The 18,428-nt window shown below is 50.0% G+C and overlaps 1 protein-coding gene across 1 annotated transcript in view; it reads right to left on the minus strand.

Annotated features, from left to right (window-relative positions):
• mylk2 (myosin light chain kinase 2) overlaps positions 1–18,428 on the minus strand; it is a 255,199-nt gene that overhangs the window by 192,446 nt on the left and 44,325 nt on the right. The window contains exon 3 of the mRNA XM_068048759.1: positions 15,937–16,030. Within this exon, the coding sequence (XP_067904860.1) occupies positions 15,937–16,030 (94 nt within the window). The remainder of the gene's footprint in view (positions 1–15,936; positions 16,031–18,428) is intronic.

Consider the following 18,428-nt stretch of genomic DNA (forward strand, 5'->3'; position numbering starts at 1 on the left):
GACTGTGAGGAGAGAGCTGACAGACTGAGAGGGAGAGAGCTGACAGACTGAGAGGGTGAGAGTTGACAGACTGTGAGGAGAGAACTGACAGACTGAGAGGGAGAGAGTTGACAGACTGTGAGGAGAGAGCTGACAGACTGAGAGCGAGAGAGTTGACAGACTGTGAGGAGAGAGTAGACAGACTGAGAGGGAGAGAGCTGACAGACTGAGAGGAGAGAGCTGACAGACTGAGAGGGAGAGAGCTGACAGACTGAGAGGGAGATAGCTGACAGACTGAGAGGGAGAGAGCTGACAGACAGAGAGGAGAGAGCTGACAGACTGAGAGGGAGAGAGCTGACAGACTGAGAGGGAGAGAGTTGACAGACTGTGAGGAGAGAGCTGACAGACTGAGAGGGTGTGAGTTGACAGACTGAGAGGAGAGAGTTGACAGACTGAGAGGGAGAGAGCTGACAGACTGAGAGGAGAGAGTTGACAGACTGAGAGGGAGAGAGCTGACAGACTGAGAGGAGTGAGCTGACAGACTGAGAGGGAGAGAGCTGACAGACTGAGACGGAGAGAGTTGACAGACTGTGAGGAGAGAGCTGACAGACTGAGAGGGAGAGAGTTGACAGACTGTGAGGAGAGAGCTGTCAGACTGAGAGCGAGAGAGCTGACAGACTGTGAGGAGAGAGCTGACAGACTGAGAGGGAGAGTGTTGACAGACTGTGAGGAGAGAGCTGACAGACTGAGAGGGAGAGAGTTGACAGACTGAGAGGGAGAGAGCTGACAGACTGAGAGGAGAGAGCTGACAGACTGAGAGGGAGAGAGCTGACAGACTGAGAGGGAGAGAGTTGACAGACTGTGAGGAGAGAGCTGAGAGACTGAGAGGGAGAGAGCTGACACACTGAGAGGGTGAGAGTTGACAGACTGAGAGGCAGAGAGTTGACAGACTGAGAGGGAGAGAGCTGACAGACTGAGAGGGAGAGAGCTGACAGACTGAGAGGGAGAGAGTTGACAGACTGTGAGGAGAGAGCTGACAGACTGAGAGGGAGAGAGCTGACAGACTGAGAGGGTGAGAGTTGACAGACTGAGAGGGTGAGAGTTGACAGCCTGAGAGGGAGAGAGTTGACAGACTGAGAGGAGAGAGCTGACAGACTGAGAGTGAGAGAGCTGACAGACTGAGAGGGAGAGAGTTGACAGACTGAGAGGGAGAGAGCTGACAGACTGAGAGGGAGAGAGCTGACAGACTGAGAGGGAGAGAGTTGACAGACTGTGAGGAGAGAGCTGACAGACTGAGAGGGAGAGAGCTGACAGACTGAGAGGGTGACAGTTGACAGGCTGAGAGGGTGAGCATTGACAGGCTGAGAGGGTGAGAGTTGACAGAGTGAGAGGGAGAGAGTTGACAGACTGAGAGGAGAGAGCTGACAGACTGAGAGGAGAGAGCTGACAGACTGAGAGGGAGAGAGCTGACAGACTGAGACGGAGAGAGTTGACAGACTGTGAGGAGAGAGCTGACAGACTGAGAGGGAGAGAGTTGACAGACTGTGAGGAGAGAGCTGACAGACTGAGAGGGAGAGAGCTGACAGACTGAGACGGAGAGAGTTGACAGACTGTGAGGAGAGAGCTGACAGACTGAGAGGGAGAGAGTTGACAGACTGTGAGGAGAGAGCTGACAGACTGAGAGGGAGAGTGTTGACAGACTGTGAGGAGAGAGCTGACAGACTGAGAGGAGAGAGCTGACAGACTGAGAGGGAGAGAGCTGACAGACTGAGAGGGAGACAGTTGACAGACTGTGAGGAGAGAGCTGACAGACTGAGAGGGAGAGAGCTGACAGACTGAGAGGGTGAGAGCTGACAGACTGAGAGGGTGAGAGTTGACAGACTGACAGGCAGAGAGTTGACAGACTGAGAGGCAGAGAGCTGAAAGACTGAGAGGGAGAGAGCTGACAGACTGAGAGGGAGAGAGGTGACAGACTATGAGGAGAGAGCTGACAGACTGAGAGGAGAGAGCTGACAGACTGAGAGGGAGAGAGCTGACAGACTGAGAGGGTGAGAGTTGACAGACTGAGAGGGAGAGAGTTGACAGACTGAGAGGAGAGAGCTGACAGACTGAGAGGAGAGAGCTGACAGACTGAGAGGGAGAGAGCTGACAGACTGAGAGGGAGACAGTTGACAGACTGAGAGGAGAGAGCTGACAGACTGAGAGGGAGAGAGCTGACAGACTGAGAGGAGTGAGCTGACAGACTGAGAGGGAGAGAGCTGACAGACTGAGAGGGAAAGAGCTGACAGACTGAGAGGGTGAGAGTTGACAGACTGAGAGGGAGAGAGCTGACAGAGTGAGAGGAGAGTGCTGACAGACTGAGACGGAGAGAGTTGACAGACTGTGAGGAGAGAGCTGACAGACTGAGAGGGAGAGAGTTGACAGACTGTGAGGAGAGAGCTGACAGACTGAGAGCGAGAGAGCTAACAGACTGTGAGGAGAGAGCTGACAGACTGAGAGGGAGAGTGTTGACAGACTGTGAGGAGAGAGCTGACAGACTGAGAGGGAAAGAGTTGACAGACTGAGAGGGAGAGAGCTGACAGACTGAGAGGAGAGAGCTGACAGACAGAGAGGGAGAGAGTTGACAGACTGTGAGGAGAGAGCTGACAGACTGAGAGGGAGATAGCTGACAGACTGAGAGGGTGAGAGTTGACAGACTGTGAGGAGAGAGCTGACAGACTGAGGGGATGAGAGCTGACAGACTGAGAGGAGAGAGCTGACAGACTGAGAGGAGAGATCTGACAGACTGAGGGGAAGAGAGCTGATTGACTGAGAGAGAGGGACCTGACAGACTGTGAGGGAGAGTTGACAGACTGAGAGGGAGAGTACTGACTGACTGAGGGAGAGAGCTGACAGACTGAGAGGGAGAGAGTTGACAGACTGTAAGGAGAGAGCTGACAGACTGAGAGGGAGAGAGCTGACAGACTGAGAGGTTGAGAGTTGACAGACTGTGAGGAGAGAGCTGACAGACTGAGAGGGAGAGAGTTGACGGACTGTGAGGAGAGAGCTGACAGACTGAGAGCGAGAGAGTTGACAGACTGTGAGGAGAGAGCTGACAGACAGAGAGGGAGAGAGTTGACAGACTGAGAGGGAGAGAGCTGACAGACTGAGAGGAGAGAGCTGACAGACTGAGAGGGAGAGAGTTGACAGACTGAGAGTGAGAGATCTGACAGACTGAGAGGAGAGAGCTGACAGACTGAGAGGGAGAGAGCTGACAGACTGAGAGGGAGAGAATTGACAGACTGTGAGGAGAAAGCTGACAGACTGAGAGGGTGTGAGTTGACAGACTGAGAGGAGAGAGTTGACAGACTGAGACGGAGAGAGCTGACAGACTGAGAGGAGAGAGTTGACAGACTGAGAGGGAGAGAGCTGACAGACTGAGAGGAGTGAGCTGACAGACTGAGAGGGAGAGAGCTGACAGACTGAGACGGAGAGAGTTGACAGACTGTGAGGAGAGAGCTGACAGACTGAGAGGGAGAGAGTTGACAGACTGTGAGGAGAGAGCTGACAGACTGAGAGCGAGAGAGCTGACAGACTGTGAGGAGAGAGCTGACAGACTGAGAGGGAGAGTGTAGACAGGCTGTGAGGAGAGAGCTGACAGACTGAGAGGGAGAGAGTTGACAGACTGTGAGGGGAGAGCTGACAGACTGAGAGGGAGAGAGCTGACAGACTGAGAGGGTGAGAGTTGACAGACTGAGAGGGTGAAATTTGACAGCCTGAGAGGGAGAGAGTTGACAGACTGAGAGGAGAGAGCTGACAGACTGAGAGGGAGAGAGCTGACAGACTGAGAGGGAGAGAGCTGACAGACTGAGAGGGAGAGAGTTGACAGACTGAGAGGGAGAGAGCTGACAGACTGAGAGGGAGAGAGCTGACAGACTGAGAGGGAGAGAGTTGACAGACTGTGAGGAGAGAGCTGACAGACTGAGAGGGAGAGAGCTGACTGACTGAGAGAGTGAGAGTTGACAGGCTGAGAGGGTGAGAGTTGACAGACTGAGAGGGAGAGAGTTGACAGACTGAGAGGAGAGAGCTGACAGACTGAGAGGGAGAGAGCTGACAGACTGAGAGTGTGAGATTTGACAGACTCTAGAGGGAGAGAGTTGACAGACTGAGAAGAGAGAGCTGACAGACTGAGAGGGAGAGAGCTGACAGACTGAGAGGGAGAGAGCTGACAGACTGAGAGGAGTCAGAGCTGACAGACTGAGAGGGAGAGAGCTGACAGACTGAGAGGGAGAGAGCTGACAGACTGAGAGGAGAGAGTTGACAAACTGAGAGGGAAAGAGCTGACAGACTGAGAGGGAGAGAGCTGACAGACTGAGAGGGTGAGAGTTGACAGACTGAGAGGGAGAGAGCTGACAGACTGAGAGGAGAGAGCTGACAGACTGAGAGGAGAGAGCTGACAGACTGAGAGGGAGAGAGCTGACAGACTGAGAGGGTGAGAGTTGACAGACTGAGAGGGAGAGAGCTGACAGACTGAGAGGGAGATAGTTGACAGACTGAGAGGGTGAGAGTTGACAGACTGAGAGGGAGAGAGCTGACAGACTGAGAGGAGAGAGCTGACAGACTGAGAGGGAGAGAGCTTACAGACTGAGAGGGAGAGAGCTGACAGACTGAGAGGGTGAGAGTTGACAGACTGAGACGGAGAGAGCTGACAGACTGAGAGGAGAGAGCTGACAGACTGAGAGGGAGAGAGCTGACAGACTGAGAGGGTGAGAGTTGACAGACTGAGAGGGAGAGAGCTGATAGACTGAGAGGGAGATATTTGACAGACTGAGAGGGTGAGAGTTGACAGACTGAGAGGGAGAGAGTTGACAGACTGAGAGGAGAGAGCTGACAGACTGAGAGGAGAGAGCTGACAGACTGAGAGGGAGAGAGCTGACAGACTGAGAGGGAGAGAGTTGACAGACTGAGAGGGAGAGAGCTGACAGACTGAGAGGGAGATATTTGACAGACTGAGAGGGAGAGAGTTGACAGACTGAGAGGAGGGAGCTGACAGACTGAGAGGAGAGAGCTGACAGACTGAGAGGGAGAGAGCTGACAGACTGAGAGGGAGGGAGCTGACAGACTGAGAGGAGTGAGCTGACAGACTGAGAGGAGTGAGCTGACAGACTGGGCTGGATTTTGTAGTCATGTTACCGGTAACGGTGTTGGGTGAGGAAACTATCAGCTGTCCTGCATGACCATTGACATCCACGCTGCTGCGATTATGTGGCGGTTGGCCAGTTACCAGAATCACGTGGCATGGGCAGCATTGGCAGCACCTTGATTGGCGTCACATGATGTTGGATCAAGTGCTGGCGACATTTTTAAAAGGCTGCCTGCCCTGCGTTCACTCTCCTTGCATTTCGTTTCAGCATCACATTTTCATTGTGAATTTGCATCTCAGCAAACATCTCCCCGGCCACCATTGCCAACATGGTAAGGGTAAGTGTAAGGGTGGCCCCATGGTTCAGTGATGTCTCCCTGCTGATCCTCCACCAGGCTGCAAGGGAAAGGCAGCAGGTCCTCTTCCCCAGTGATAACAAGAAGAGGTTCTCCTGCCTGACCAACAAGCCTGGACACAGATCCCAGAGGTCAGCAGTCGTGAGGTCACCCAGTGTAACTTGGTCCAGTGCAGGAAGAGGTTCAATGACCTCCTACACTCAGCCAAGGTAAGTAGTGCAGTTCCACACAGCTTGCTACGATCTGCTTGCCCACAAGTGTAAATCTGCATGGTTGATACAGCCATTCTCATGATAAGAAGGTCATAGCGTAATGAGAGCAGATGACTGACTGCGAATGTGAGACCAGTCCCCCTTGTCTAAAAGCAGTTGAGACCCATGACAGGTAGAGTCAGTATGAGAGCAGTGACATCCCCCAGGTGCACTGACCGTGCTGTTGGGACATTGGGAAATTAACAGTGAATGCATCCTTGATCTTTTAGGAGAAGAGGGCCTACATCAGTAGGGAGGTATCCAGTACTGGTAGCATGATGGCTGATTTGTGGCCTCAATTGCAGGCCGAAGAGGTTGCGCTGGAGTTCGCCAGGAGCCAAGGAGCACGTACCATATCAGATGTTGAGCTCGGGTATAGTTGAAGAGTGATATTGCCATGCACAGAATGAATCTGAATTCTATTTCATATGCAAACACTATGCAGTGATCATTGTGACATTTGTACCATAACACCTAAATGTCTGTTCTTCACTATGTATCTTGCAGGGCAGTGCTCGCAAATGCTTGTGGACACCGAGAGAATAACCTGACCTCTGAGGAAGAGATACACTAAGAGGATGCACCATCCCATGACACTCCTGCACCTTCCACCAATGCAGATACTTTCACCTCAGTGGGTATCTGATTGGCATTAGATTTGGGGTCACAAGCTGGTGAGAGTACCACACATGTGTCTGAGCAGCTGACTGAGGCTGAGACAGCAGAGGCCTCTAGCAGTTGGAGGACTGTGAATAGCCAGGCCCATACTGAGCCCCAGGCTGATGAAGGGCGTATGGTGTTGACAGCACAGGGCATGCTGGAGCTGCAGGGAGAGGTAAGGCAACATCTGGTGGAGATGCCAGAGGCCATGCATCGGCCTTGAGTGGACGATAGAGGTGTCCATCCAGGTGTCCCAGGCATCTGAGCGCATGGCTTCCTCCATGGAGAGGATGGTGACCCTCAAGGTGAGACACATTCCGCAGATGCTCACTTACCTGCAAACCCTTGCCTTGGACATGACTGTAATGCAGCGGTGGCTGGGCGATAGAAGGACCAGGAGAATGGAGAGTGTTACCACTCCTGGTCCTTCTCCGGAGAGCAGGGAGGTACAACAAGCCTTGAGAAGGAGGAGGAGAGGCTGTGCTCCCCTCAAGGCGGTCCAAGTATGGACATGGGCTCCTCAGCCCCTCCGTCAGTGAGTCCAGTTCCAGCAGCCACGATGCCTGAGGACAGCTCTGTACTGGTGCAGGAGGCCCTCAGTCAGCCTGGGCCCTCCAGCCTTCAGGCACTCAGAGGACGGCCATTGAAGGGCTGAGGTTTCACTGCACAAATGATGTCACAAGGGCAATGGCTCAGTTTGTTGCTGCCAGTCATGCTGGAGGGACAGATGTTATGGAGGCAGAGGACTACAGATGACATGCATGATGGTGAGTTGTTTTTTCAAACATATTTATTGACGTTCAGGGATTCTGGAAGTGATCAATTATCAGTCTCTGCTTTGCCTCCCGTGCTCGCTACTCGTCCTGTTGGGCCTCCATCACTGCTCTCTGATCTTCCATGTGTGTTTGTTCTTGTGCTTTTGCCCTCTGTGTCCTCATTGTCGGAGGATGTATCCTGCTCCTGTACCTCTTCATCTTGCAAAGCCTCCCCACTCTGTACTGCGATGTTGTACAGAACGCAACAGACTACGATGATGTGCATAACCTTGCCTGGTGCATACTGTAGGGCACGACCAGATCTATAGAGGCAGCGGAAGCACATCTTCAGTATACCAATGGCCTGCTCAATGGTCACTTGGGTGCAGCCGTGGCAGGCGTTGTAATGCTTTTCCGCAGCATTGCCGGAGTTCCTCGCTGGCATCAGAAGCCATGTCATCAAGGGGTAGGTAGCCCTTATCCCCAAGAATTCACCCCTGCCTGAAGGTGAGCGGGGGGACTGAAAAGCAGTTGCACCTGGGACTGGTGTACGAGTCATGGCAGCTGCCTGGGAACTGGGCACACACCTGTAGGAAGCGTTTTCTGTGATCGCACACTATTTGGACATTGATGGAATGAAACCCCTTTCTGTTTATGAAGGTGGCTGGTTGATCCGTGGGAGCTTTGATGGCCACATGCGTGCAGTCGATGATGTCCTGCACCTGCGGGAATTCCGCAATGTCCCCAAATCCAATGGCCCTTTCGGGTCAGTCCTGTAGTGGACATAGTCACCGGCCCTCCTGAACACAGCATCAGTCACCTCCTTGATGCAGTGGTGCACTGCAGATTGAGAGACCCCACACATGTTCCCAGTGGATCCCTGGAATGATCCAGAGGCATAAACGTTTAGGGCCACAGTAATTTTGAGGGCCGCAGGCATAGGGTGACCACCAAATCCCATTGGTTGAAAATCATTATATAGCAGTGCGCAGAGGTGTGTGACAGCCTCTCCGGTCATCCACAGTCGTCTCTGGCACTGGCACTCAGACAGCTGCAGGTATGTCATCCAATTCCTACAGATTCACTGGCATATCTGGGCTCCTCTTCACTTTGATGGCTGCTCTGCTCACATCTGGAAGCTTCCTCCTGAGCCGCAGCTGCCTCTTGGGCCCACCTTCGGCAGAGATGCCTCACCACAGCAAGAGGATCCAGGAAAACAGGATGAATCATACCCAACTCTATGCTCCTGGTCACTTCAGGTTCCTACAAAAGGTCAAATACACCTACCCGGGCAGAGATTTGTGTTCATTCCTGTTTCAGCAGTATTGAGCTCTATGGTTCGACCTGACGTTGACTGCACAATCTTTAAATAAGTGCAAGCCATCATGACCGTCGGAAACCATCTGCGTTGCCGGCACTGGACCCCCAACAAAATATACCGATTCCCAGTTCCACCCCCCCCAAACAGTGTATCCACTTGCAGAGTTCACCCCTCTTCCATCACCACCTGCCCCCCCGCCACCACCCCCCCCGACCCCCTCAGTAATATATGTTGTATGATTGCCTTTAAGAGTGATGTCCCTTTAAGATCTTATTATGCGAGTGAGCTCAGTACCAGGATGTAGTCATGTCAAGCCAGAGTCACTCTGCAACTGTAACACACAGAGTAAGGTTCTGTTGCATCAGACAACATAAAGAACTCACTACAACATACACTTGCAAAGTTCACCCCCATCCCCTCCTCAATAGTATCTACTTGCAGGGTTCCAACCTCTCCTCACTTCTGGGGATTAACCTTAGTTGCAGTGTCTGATGTTGCAACAATGTCTGCACGATAGATAGGCAAAACTTACCTAACCTTTGGAGACACCGAGGACTCTCACCTCGGGGGCGCCAGTTTTCCAGGACAGGAGTTCCGCACGTCCTGCAGATGATTGTGAACGGCTGGTAGGAACATGTCGAATTGCATTCTAATTAATGCAAAATGGTATTTAACATATTTAAGTATGGTCCCATCGCAGAGCAGCGGAGATGTCGCCATGGAACGTCACCACCTCATGGAAATCGGAACCTGGCGTTACGGAGTTGGGTTCCATGACGGGCGATTCTGTTCTGAATTTCTGGGCCACACTGCCATGAAACCCGCACAAAATCCAGCCCACTGTGTGGAAGAGAGCTGACAGACTGAGATTGAGAGAGCTGACAGACTGAGATTGAGAGAGCTGACAGACTGCTCAGTGTTCAACTCTCCCTCTCTCTCAGATTGTCAGTACTATCTCTCAGTCTGTCACCTCTCTCAGTCTGTCAGCTCTCTCTCAGTCTGTCAGCTCTCTCTCAGTCTGTCAGCTCTCTCCCTCACCATCTGTCTGCTGTCTCCCTCACCGTCTGTCAGCTGTCTCCCTCACCGTCTGTCTGCTGTCTCCCTCACCGTCTGTCAGCTCTCCCTCACCGTCTGTCTGCTGTCTCCCTCACCGTCTGTCTGCTGTCTCCCTCACCGTCTGTCAGCTCTCTCCCTCACCGTCTGTCAGCTCTCTCCCTCACCGTCTGTCAGCTCTCCCTTATCGTCTGTCAGCTCTCTCCCTCACCGTCTATCAGCTCTCTCTATCTCCAATTGTCAGCTCTCTCACTCTCAGACTGTCAGCGCTAACTCTCAGTCTGTCACCTCTTTCAGTCTGTCACCTTGCTTAGTCTGTCAAATGTCTCTCTATCTGTCAGTGCCATCTCTCAGTCTGTCATCTCTTTTAGTCTGTCAGCTATCTTTCACAGTCTGTCAGCTCTCTCTTTGTTTGTCAGCTCTCTCTCTCCCTCTATCTGACAGCTACCTTCCTCTCAGTCTGTCAGCACTCTCTCTCAGTCTGTCAGCTCTCTTAGACTGTCAGCTCTCTCTCTCTCAGTCTGCCATCTCTGTTCCTCTCTCCCATGCTGTCAGCTCTCTCTTTGTCTGCTAACTCTCTCTCACTCTGTCTGTCAGCTGCCTTCCTCTCAGTCTGTCAACTCTCTCCCTCTCATTCTGTCATTACTCTCCCAGTCTGTCAGCGCTCTCCTTCCCAGACATGGGTTCAAAACTTACCATGGCAGATGGTGAAATTTGAATTCAATTAATAAATCTGGAATTATAAGCTAGTCTAATTGTGACCATGAAACCATTGTCAATTGTTGTAAAAACCCATCTGGTTCACTAATGTCCTTTAGGGAAGGAAATCTGCTGTCCTTACCTGGTCTGGCCTACATGTGACTCCAGACCCACAGCAATGTGGTTGACTCTTACAAGCCCTCTGAAATGGCCCAGCAAGCCACTCAGTTGTATCAAACCGCTACAAAGTCTAAGAAAAGGAATGAAACTGGACGGACCACCCGGCATTGACCTAGGCACCGGAAACGACAACAGCAAACCCAGCCCTGTAAACCCTCCTTACTAACATCTGGGGGCTTGTGCCAAAGTTGGGAGAACTGTCCCACAGACAAGTCAAGCAACAGCCTGACATAGTCATACTCACAGAATCATACCTTACAGACAATGTGCCAGACACTGCAATCACCATCCCTGGGTATGTCCTGTCCCACCGGCAGGTGGTGGCACAGTGGTATGTCGTCGGGAGGGAGTTGCCCTGGTTCTCCTCAGCATTGACACCGGATGCAATGACGTCTCATGGCATCAGGTCAAACATGGGCAAAGAAACCTCCTGCTGATTACCACCACCACCGCTCCTCATCCCCCACCTCCTCAGCTGATGAATCAGTACTCCTCCATGTTGAACAACACTTGGAGGAAGCACTGAAGGTGGCAAGGGCGCAGATGTACTTTGGGTGGGGGACGTCAATGTCTATCACCAAGAGTGGCTCAATAGCACCACTACTGACCAAGCTGGGTGAGCCCTAAAGGATATGGCTACTAGAATGGGTCTGCAGCAGGTGGTGAGGGAAAAACATACTTGACCTCGTCCTCACCAATCTGCCTGTCGCAGATGCATCTGTCCTTGACAGTATTAGTAGGAATGACCACCGCACAGTCCTTGTGGAGACTAAGTCCCATCTTCACATTGAGGATAGGACCATCATGTTGTGTGGCACTACCACCGTGCTAAATGGAATAGATTTTGAACAGATCTAGCAATGCAAAACTGGGCATCCATGAGACGCTGTGGGCCATCAGCAGCAGCAGAATTGTACTCAACCACAATCTGTAACCTCATGGCCCGGCATATCCCCCACTCTACCATTACCATCAAGCCAGGAGACCAACCTGCTTCAATGAAGAGTGCAGGAGGACATGCCAGGAGCAGCACCAGGCATATCTCAAAATGAGGTGTCAACCTGGTGAAGCTACAACACAGGACTACTTGCATGCCAAACAGTGGAAGCAGCATGCGATAGAGCTAAGCGATCCCACAACCAACAGATCAGATCTAAGCTCTGCAGTCCTGCCATATTCAGTCGTGAATGGTGGTGGAAAATTGAACAACTGACAGGAGGAGGTGACTCCACAAATATCCCCATCCTCAATAATGGGGGAGCCCAGCACATCAGTGCAAAAGATAAGGCTGAAGCATTTGCAACAATCTTCAGCCAGAAGTGCAGAGTTGATGATCCATCTCAGCCTCCTCCTGAAGTCCTCAGCATCACAGATTTTATTAATTGCTCCATCTGATATCAAGAAACGACTGAAGGCATCAGATACTGCAAAAGCTATGGGCCCTGACAATATTCCGGCGATAGTACTGAAGGCCTGTGCACCACAACTTGCCGTGCCCCTAGCCAAGCTGTTCCAGTACAGCTACAACACTGGCATCTACCCAACAATGTGGAAAATTGCCCAGGTATGTCCTGTACATAAAAAGCAGGACAAATCTAATCCAATTACCGTCCTATCAGTCTACTCTCGATCTTCAGCAAAGTGATGGAAGGGGTTGACAACTGTGCTATCAAGCAGCACATGTTCAGCAATAACCTGCTCAGTGACTCTCAGTTTGGGTTCCGCCAGGGCCACTCAGCTCCTGATTTTATTACGGCCTTAGTCCAAACATGGACAAAAGAGCTGAACTCAAGAGACGAGGTGAGAGTGACTGCCCTTGACATCAAGGCAGCATTTGACCAAGTATGGCATCAAGGAGCCCGAGCAAATCTGAGGTCATTGGGAAACAGGGAGAAAATTCTCCACTGGTTGGAGTCATACCTAGCGCAAAGGAAGATGGTTGTGGTTGTTGGAGGTCAATCGTCTCAGTCCCAGAACATCACTGTAGGAGTTCCTCAGGGTCGTGTCCTAGGCCTAACCATCTTCAGCTGCTTCATCAATGACCTTTCCTCCATCATAAGGCCAGAAGTGGGGACGTTCGCTGATGATTGCACAATATTCAGCATCATTCGCAACTCCTCAGATACTGAAGCAGTCCGTGTAGAAATGCAGCAGGATCTGGACAATATCCAGGCTTGGGCTGATAAGTGGCAAGTAACATTCGCACCACACAAGTCCCAGCCAAGACCATCTCCAACAAGACAGAATCTAACCATCTCCCCTTGACATTCAGTGGCATTACCATCGCTGAATCCCCCACTATCAACATCCTAGGGGTTACCATTGACCAGAAACTGAACTGGAGTAGCCATGTAAATACTGTGGCTACTAGAGCTGGTCAGAGACTGGGAATTCTGTGGCGAGTAACTCACCTCCTGTCTCCCCAAAGCCTGTCCACCATCTACAAGGCACAATTCAGGAGTGTGATGGAATACTCTCCACTTGCCTGGATGGGTGCAGGTCCAACAACACTCAAGAAGCTCGACTCCATCCAGGACAAAGCAGCCTGCTTGATTGACAACCCATCCATCAACATTCACTCCCCTCACCACCGACGCACAGTGGCAGCAGTGTGTACCATATACAGGATGCACTGCAGCAATGCATCAAGGCTCCTTCGACAGCACCTTCCAAACCCACAACCTCTACCACCTAGAAGGACAAGGGCAGCAAATGCATGGGAACACCACCACCTGCAAGTTCCCCTCCAAGCCCCACACCATCCTGACTTGGAACTATATCACTGTTCCTTCATTGTCGCTGGGTCAAAATCCTGGAACTCCCTTCCTAACAGCACTGTGGGTGTACCTACCCCACATGGACTGCAGCGGTTCAAGAAGGCAGCTCAGCACTACCTTCTCAAGGGCAAATAGGGATGGGCAAAAATGCTGGCCTATCCAGTGACGCCCACATCCCCTGATCGAATAAAAAAAATCTTGTCAAGCTAACTAGAAGTGTGACGATGATAAATTACAGACTAAAATTGAAGAGTTACAAAAATTGACTTTGCCTTGTCAAGAAAATGGACAATGCGGCAACAGATGGCCGCATGTGTCTTCGAATATTGGCACACTGTCGGTTTAGTACAAAGAATACCTTCAAAGCTAAGAGGTGTCATTGCATCCATCCGAAGCACATCCTGAAACATACTTGAATTGAATGGGTTCTACTGAAACAAAGAAGGTATGAAGTGTAAACATCCTAACCAGATTATTCTCATCAATGCCATTGTGTGGTCACTAGAAGATGATGTGACAAACTTTTTACCTTAAAAGGCAGCCCTCCAAGAGAGAGAAAGAGACAGCCAGAAAGAAGCAACATCAAACAGCTTGTCTAGCAAAGGGCTGGGAGAAGATCCAACGAGCCAGAAGGGAGATGCCCGGCTGGTTCAACTTATGTAGCAGTGAATTTGGAAGTGTCTTGTCTTCAAACTGAATTTTCAACTATGAGAGAAACCTACAAACACCTGAGGTCTGCAACCAATGAGAACTTGACTTCCAAGAGAATTCAACAGATTTTACCGTGAACCTCGAAACATATGAACATACGAGCATATCAATTCGGAGCAGAAGCAGGCCATTCATATCGCCTAGCCTGCTCCGCCATTCAATAAGATCATGGCTGATCTGTTTGCGTCTCGAATTCCGCACTCCCATCCACCCCTGATAACCTATGTGAAACCCTACCTCACCAGAAAACAGCTTACCCTTTTTCCTCTCTGTCTGTCTCTTTGTGTGTGTGCGTGTCTGTGTATGAGTGCGTGTGTGTGCGTGTGTGTGTGGGCATGGTGTGTGTGCGTGCCTGCGTGTGCGTTTGTGCATGTGTGCGCAAGTGTGCGTGTGTATGCGTGTGTGCGTGTGTACGTGCGTGTGCGAGGGTGTATGTGTGTGCATGCGCGCATGTGTGTGTGGGTGTGTGTGCATGCATGTGTGTGTGTGTACATGTATGCGTGTGTGCGCGGGTGTGTGCGTGGTTGATTGTGTGCATGTGTGCGTGCGTGAATGTGTGTGAATGCATGTGTGCGCGCATGTGCATGCGCGTTTATGCGTGTGTGTGCACCTGTGTGTGTGCCTGTGTGTGTCTGCGCGTATGTGTGCATGTGTGTGTATGCGCGTATGTGTGCATGTGTGTGTATGCATATATGTGTGTGTGCATGCGTGTATGTGTGCGTGTGTGCGTGACTGTGTGCATTTGTGCGTGTGAACGCTTGTGCGCACGCATGTTTGTGTGCGTGTGCAGGCGCATGTGCGTGTGTGTGTGCATGTGCGTGTGTCTGCTGTATTGTTCACTGTCAGGCAAACCCCCCACCTGCCAAGACTGAGGCACACATCATTTCGTCACATGAACATTAAAACTTAAAATTGCAAGCCCCTGACGAGAAAGACGTTTGCCTAGTGACAGGCAGTGTAGGAACAATGGGGACCCAGTCGTTGATTCCCCTATACACAGAATAAGTGGTCAGATTAGTTTTAGTCACATGATTACATGGCTGTTGCAGAGGTTTGAACTGAGTTTTAAATTGGAGAACACAGTGTTTGAAATCATAAAGCCATGTACTCCCAGTTGGAACAGAACCTCCTCTCCAGTTCTGCCTGCCTCCATCTCTTTCCCAGAGAACTGAATCTTGTGAAAGCACATGAAACTTAGCTTTCTCTCTCTCTCATTCTGTTATTTACCTTTTTCTCTCAATCTGTCCACTCTCTCTCTATCTGTCTCTCAGTCTGTCAGTTCTGTCATGGTGCCGAATGGGGCAGTGGTACATCATCTGATCGTGTGCAATGCACACTGCTTGAGTGTGATAGTATGTGGTAATTCAACCCAAACACTATTTATTATCTTAATTATCTACATTACGTGAGCTCTACACATTGTTCAGGTCCAGATCTTTTCCACACTGGGGTGTGTGGACTCTTTGCAATCCCGATGCACATTTTCTTTCCAAATGGTGTCGCCTCCTTATAGGTGTATGATGATGTCATCTGTGGCCTGGTCTCTTAAAGGTACAGTTTCTTAAAGGTGAGGTCACCACTAAGCTCCACCAAACAGTCAGCACGTGTAGAAACGATTGAGCAAGCAAAACAGTTTAATACAGTTCCTGCAGAAGTTTGTATCAGAGACTGGGAGGAGCTTAATCCAAAATAGGAATAGCCTTGGATGATTCTTAACAACAGATGCTTGGAAATAAAATTCACTCAAACATTGTGAAGGAAAAGTTCCAGGAGTTGTATGAACAGCAAAGTGATGAAAACGTAGACCAGGAACAATGGAGAATTAGACATCCAGTGTGCTGTTTATGAGAGGCCTGTCAGCATCACACCACTCAGACCCTCTCACTCTGCAAGGGGTTCCAGCATCAAAACTTTCATGGACTTCATGGAACAGGTATACAAGACAGAACACAATCCTTTTTGTCCAAGGATACCAGAGGAGAAGTTTCAAGGGGAGCAGCTCAGTCAGGAATGGAACAGTCTATGTAATGGGAAAGTTCCGGGTTTTGAATGGAAGAAATTTCCAAGCTTACCTTCTCTTTGGCACATCTAACTTTGATGATTTTCATGGCAAGTTGGAGACCTGTGGAGCGAGTGGTACATCGATGAACACTTCCGAATCGTCCCCTAAAATAAATCAGTGCCAAGAAAACAGCCAATGGGAAACGGGCGAAGGAGCTTACTATATCACACTCTGTAATAAAAATAATAGGGCAATAATAGTAGGGGATTTCAACTTCAACTTCCCCAATATTAACTGGGATAGTCTTAGTGCAAAAGGCTTAAAGGGGATGGAATTCTTAAAATGCATACAGGATACCTTTTTGAGCCAGTACATAGAAAGTCCAACAAGAGAAGGGGCTGTACTGGACCTAATCCTAGAGAATGAAGCCAGACAAGTGGTAGAAGTGTCAGTGGGGGAGCATTTCGGGGATAGTGACCTGTAAGATTTAAGGTAGCTATGGAAAAAGACGGGCCGGAAATAAAGGTACTGAATTGGGGGAAGATCGATTTCGATATGATAAAACGGGATCTGGCCAAAGTGGGCTGGGACCAGTGGCAGTCATTCAAAAAGGAAATAGTGAGAGTTCAGGGCTAACATGTTTCTGTAAAGGTGAAGGGTAGAACCAACAAGTCCAGGGAACCCTGGATGTCAAGGGATCTAGAGGATCGGAGCAGGAAAAAAAAAGGCTTATGGCAGATTCAGAGTGCTGAAAACAGCAGAGGCACTAGCGAAGTATAGAAAGTGTAGGGGGGGGGGGGGTACTTAAAAAAGTAATTAGGAGAGCAAAGAGGGGGCATGAAAAAACACTGGCGGGCAAGATAAAGGAAAATCCCAAGGCATTTTCTAAGTATAATAAGGGCAGGAGGATAAGCAGGGAAAGAGTAGGGTCCATTAGGGACCAAAGTGGCAATCTGTGTGTGGAGCCGGAGGACATAGGTGAGGTTTCAAATGATTACTTTTCATCTGTGTTCACTATGGAGAAGGACGATGTAGGTGTAGAGATCAGGGAGGGGGATTGTGATATACTCGAACAAATTAGCATTGAAAGGGAGGAGGTATTAACGGTTTTAGCGGGCTTAAAATCCCCAGGCCCAGATGAGATGTATCCCAGGCTGTTATGTGAGGCAAGGGAGGAGATAACAGGGGCTCTGACACAAATTTTCAAATCCTCTCTGGCTACAGGAGAGGTGCCAGAGGACTGGAAGACATCGAATGTGGTACCATTATTCAAGAAGGGTGGCAGGGATAATCCAGGTAATTACAGGCAGGTGAGTCTAACATCAGTGGTTGGGAAACTATTGGAAAAAATTCTGAGGGACAGGATTAATCTCCACTTGGAGAGACAGGGATTAATCAAGGATAGTCAGTATGGCTTTGTCAAGGGGAGATCATGCCTAACTAACTTGATTGAATTTTTCGAGGAGGTGACGAGATGTGTAGATGAGGGTAAAGCAGTTGATGTAGTCTACATGGACTTCAGTAAGGCTTTTGATAAGTTCCCGCACAGGAGATTGGTCAAGAAGGTAAGAGCCCATAGGATCCAGGGCAATTTGGCAAATTTGATCCAAAATTGGCTTAGTGGCAGGAAGCAGAGGGTGATGGTCGAGGGTTGTTTTTGTGATTGAAAGCCTGTGACCAGTGGTGTACTGCAGGGATCGGTGCTGGGACCCTTGCTGTTTGTAGCATACATTAATGATTTAGACATGAATATAGGAGGTATGATAAGTAAGTTTGCAGATGACACGAAAATTGGTGATGTCGTAAATAGTGAGGAGGAAAGCCTTAGATTACAGGACGATATAGATGGGCTGGTAAGACGGGCAGAGCAGTGGCAAATGGAATTTAATCCTGAGAAGTGTGAGGTGATGCATTTTGGGAGGACTAACAAGGCAAGGGAATATACAATGGATGGTAGGACACTAGGAAGTACAGAGGGTCAGAGGGATGTTGGTGTACTTGTCCATAGATCACTGAAGACAGCAGCACAGGTAGATAAGGTGGTTAGGAAGGCATATAGGATACTTGCCTTTATTAACCAAGGCATAGAATATAGAAACATAGAAAAATAGGAGCAGGAATAGGCCATTCGGCCCTTCGAGCCTGCTCCACCATTCAATACGGTCATGACTGATCATCCAAACTCAGTAACCTGTTCCTGCTTTCTCCCCATATCCCTTGATCCCATTAGTCCTAAGAATATAAGAGCAGGGAGATTATGATGGAGCTGTATAAAATGCTAGTTAGGCCACAGCTGGAGTACTGTTTACAGTTTTGGTCACCACACTATAGGAAGGATGTGATTGCACCGGAGAGGGTGCAGAGGAGATTCACCAGGATGTTGTGTGGGCTGGAGCATTTCAGCTATGAAGAGAGACAGGATAGGCTAGGGTTGTTTTCCTTAGAGCAGAGAAGGCTGAAGGGGGACCTGATTGAGGTATACAAAATTATGAGGGGCATAGGTAGGGTAGATAGGAAGAAACTTTTTCCCTTAGTGGAGGGGTCAATAACCAGGGGGCATAG

This window comes from Heterodontus francisci, chromosome 16, assembly GCF_036365525.1.
Source record: "Heterodontus francisci isolate sHetFra1 chromosome 16, sHetFra1.hap1, whole genome shotgun sequence".
In the NCBI taxonomy this organism is placed as follows: Eukaryota; Metazoa; Chordata; class Chondrichthyes; order Heterodontiformes; family Heterodontidae; genus Heterodontus; species Heterodontus francisci.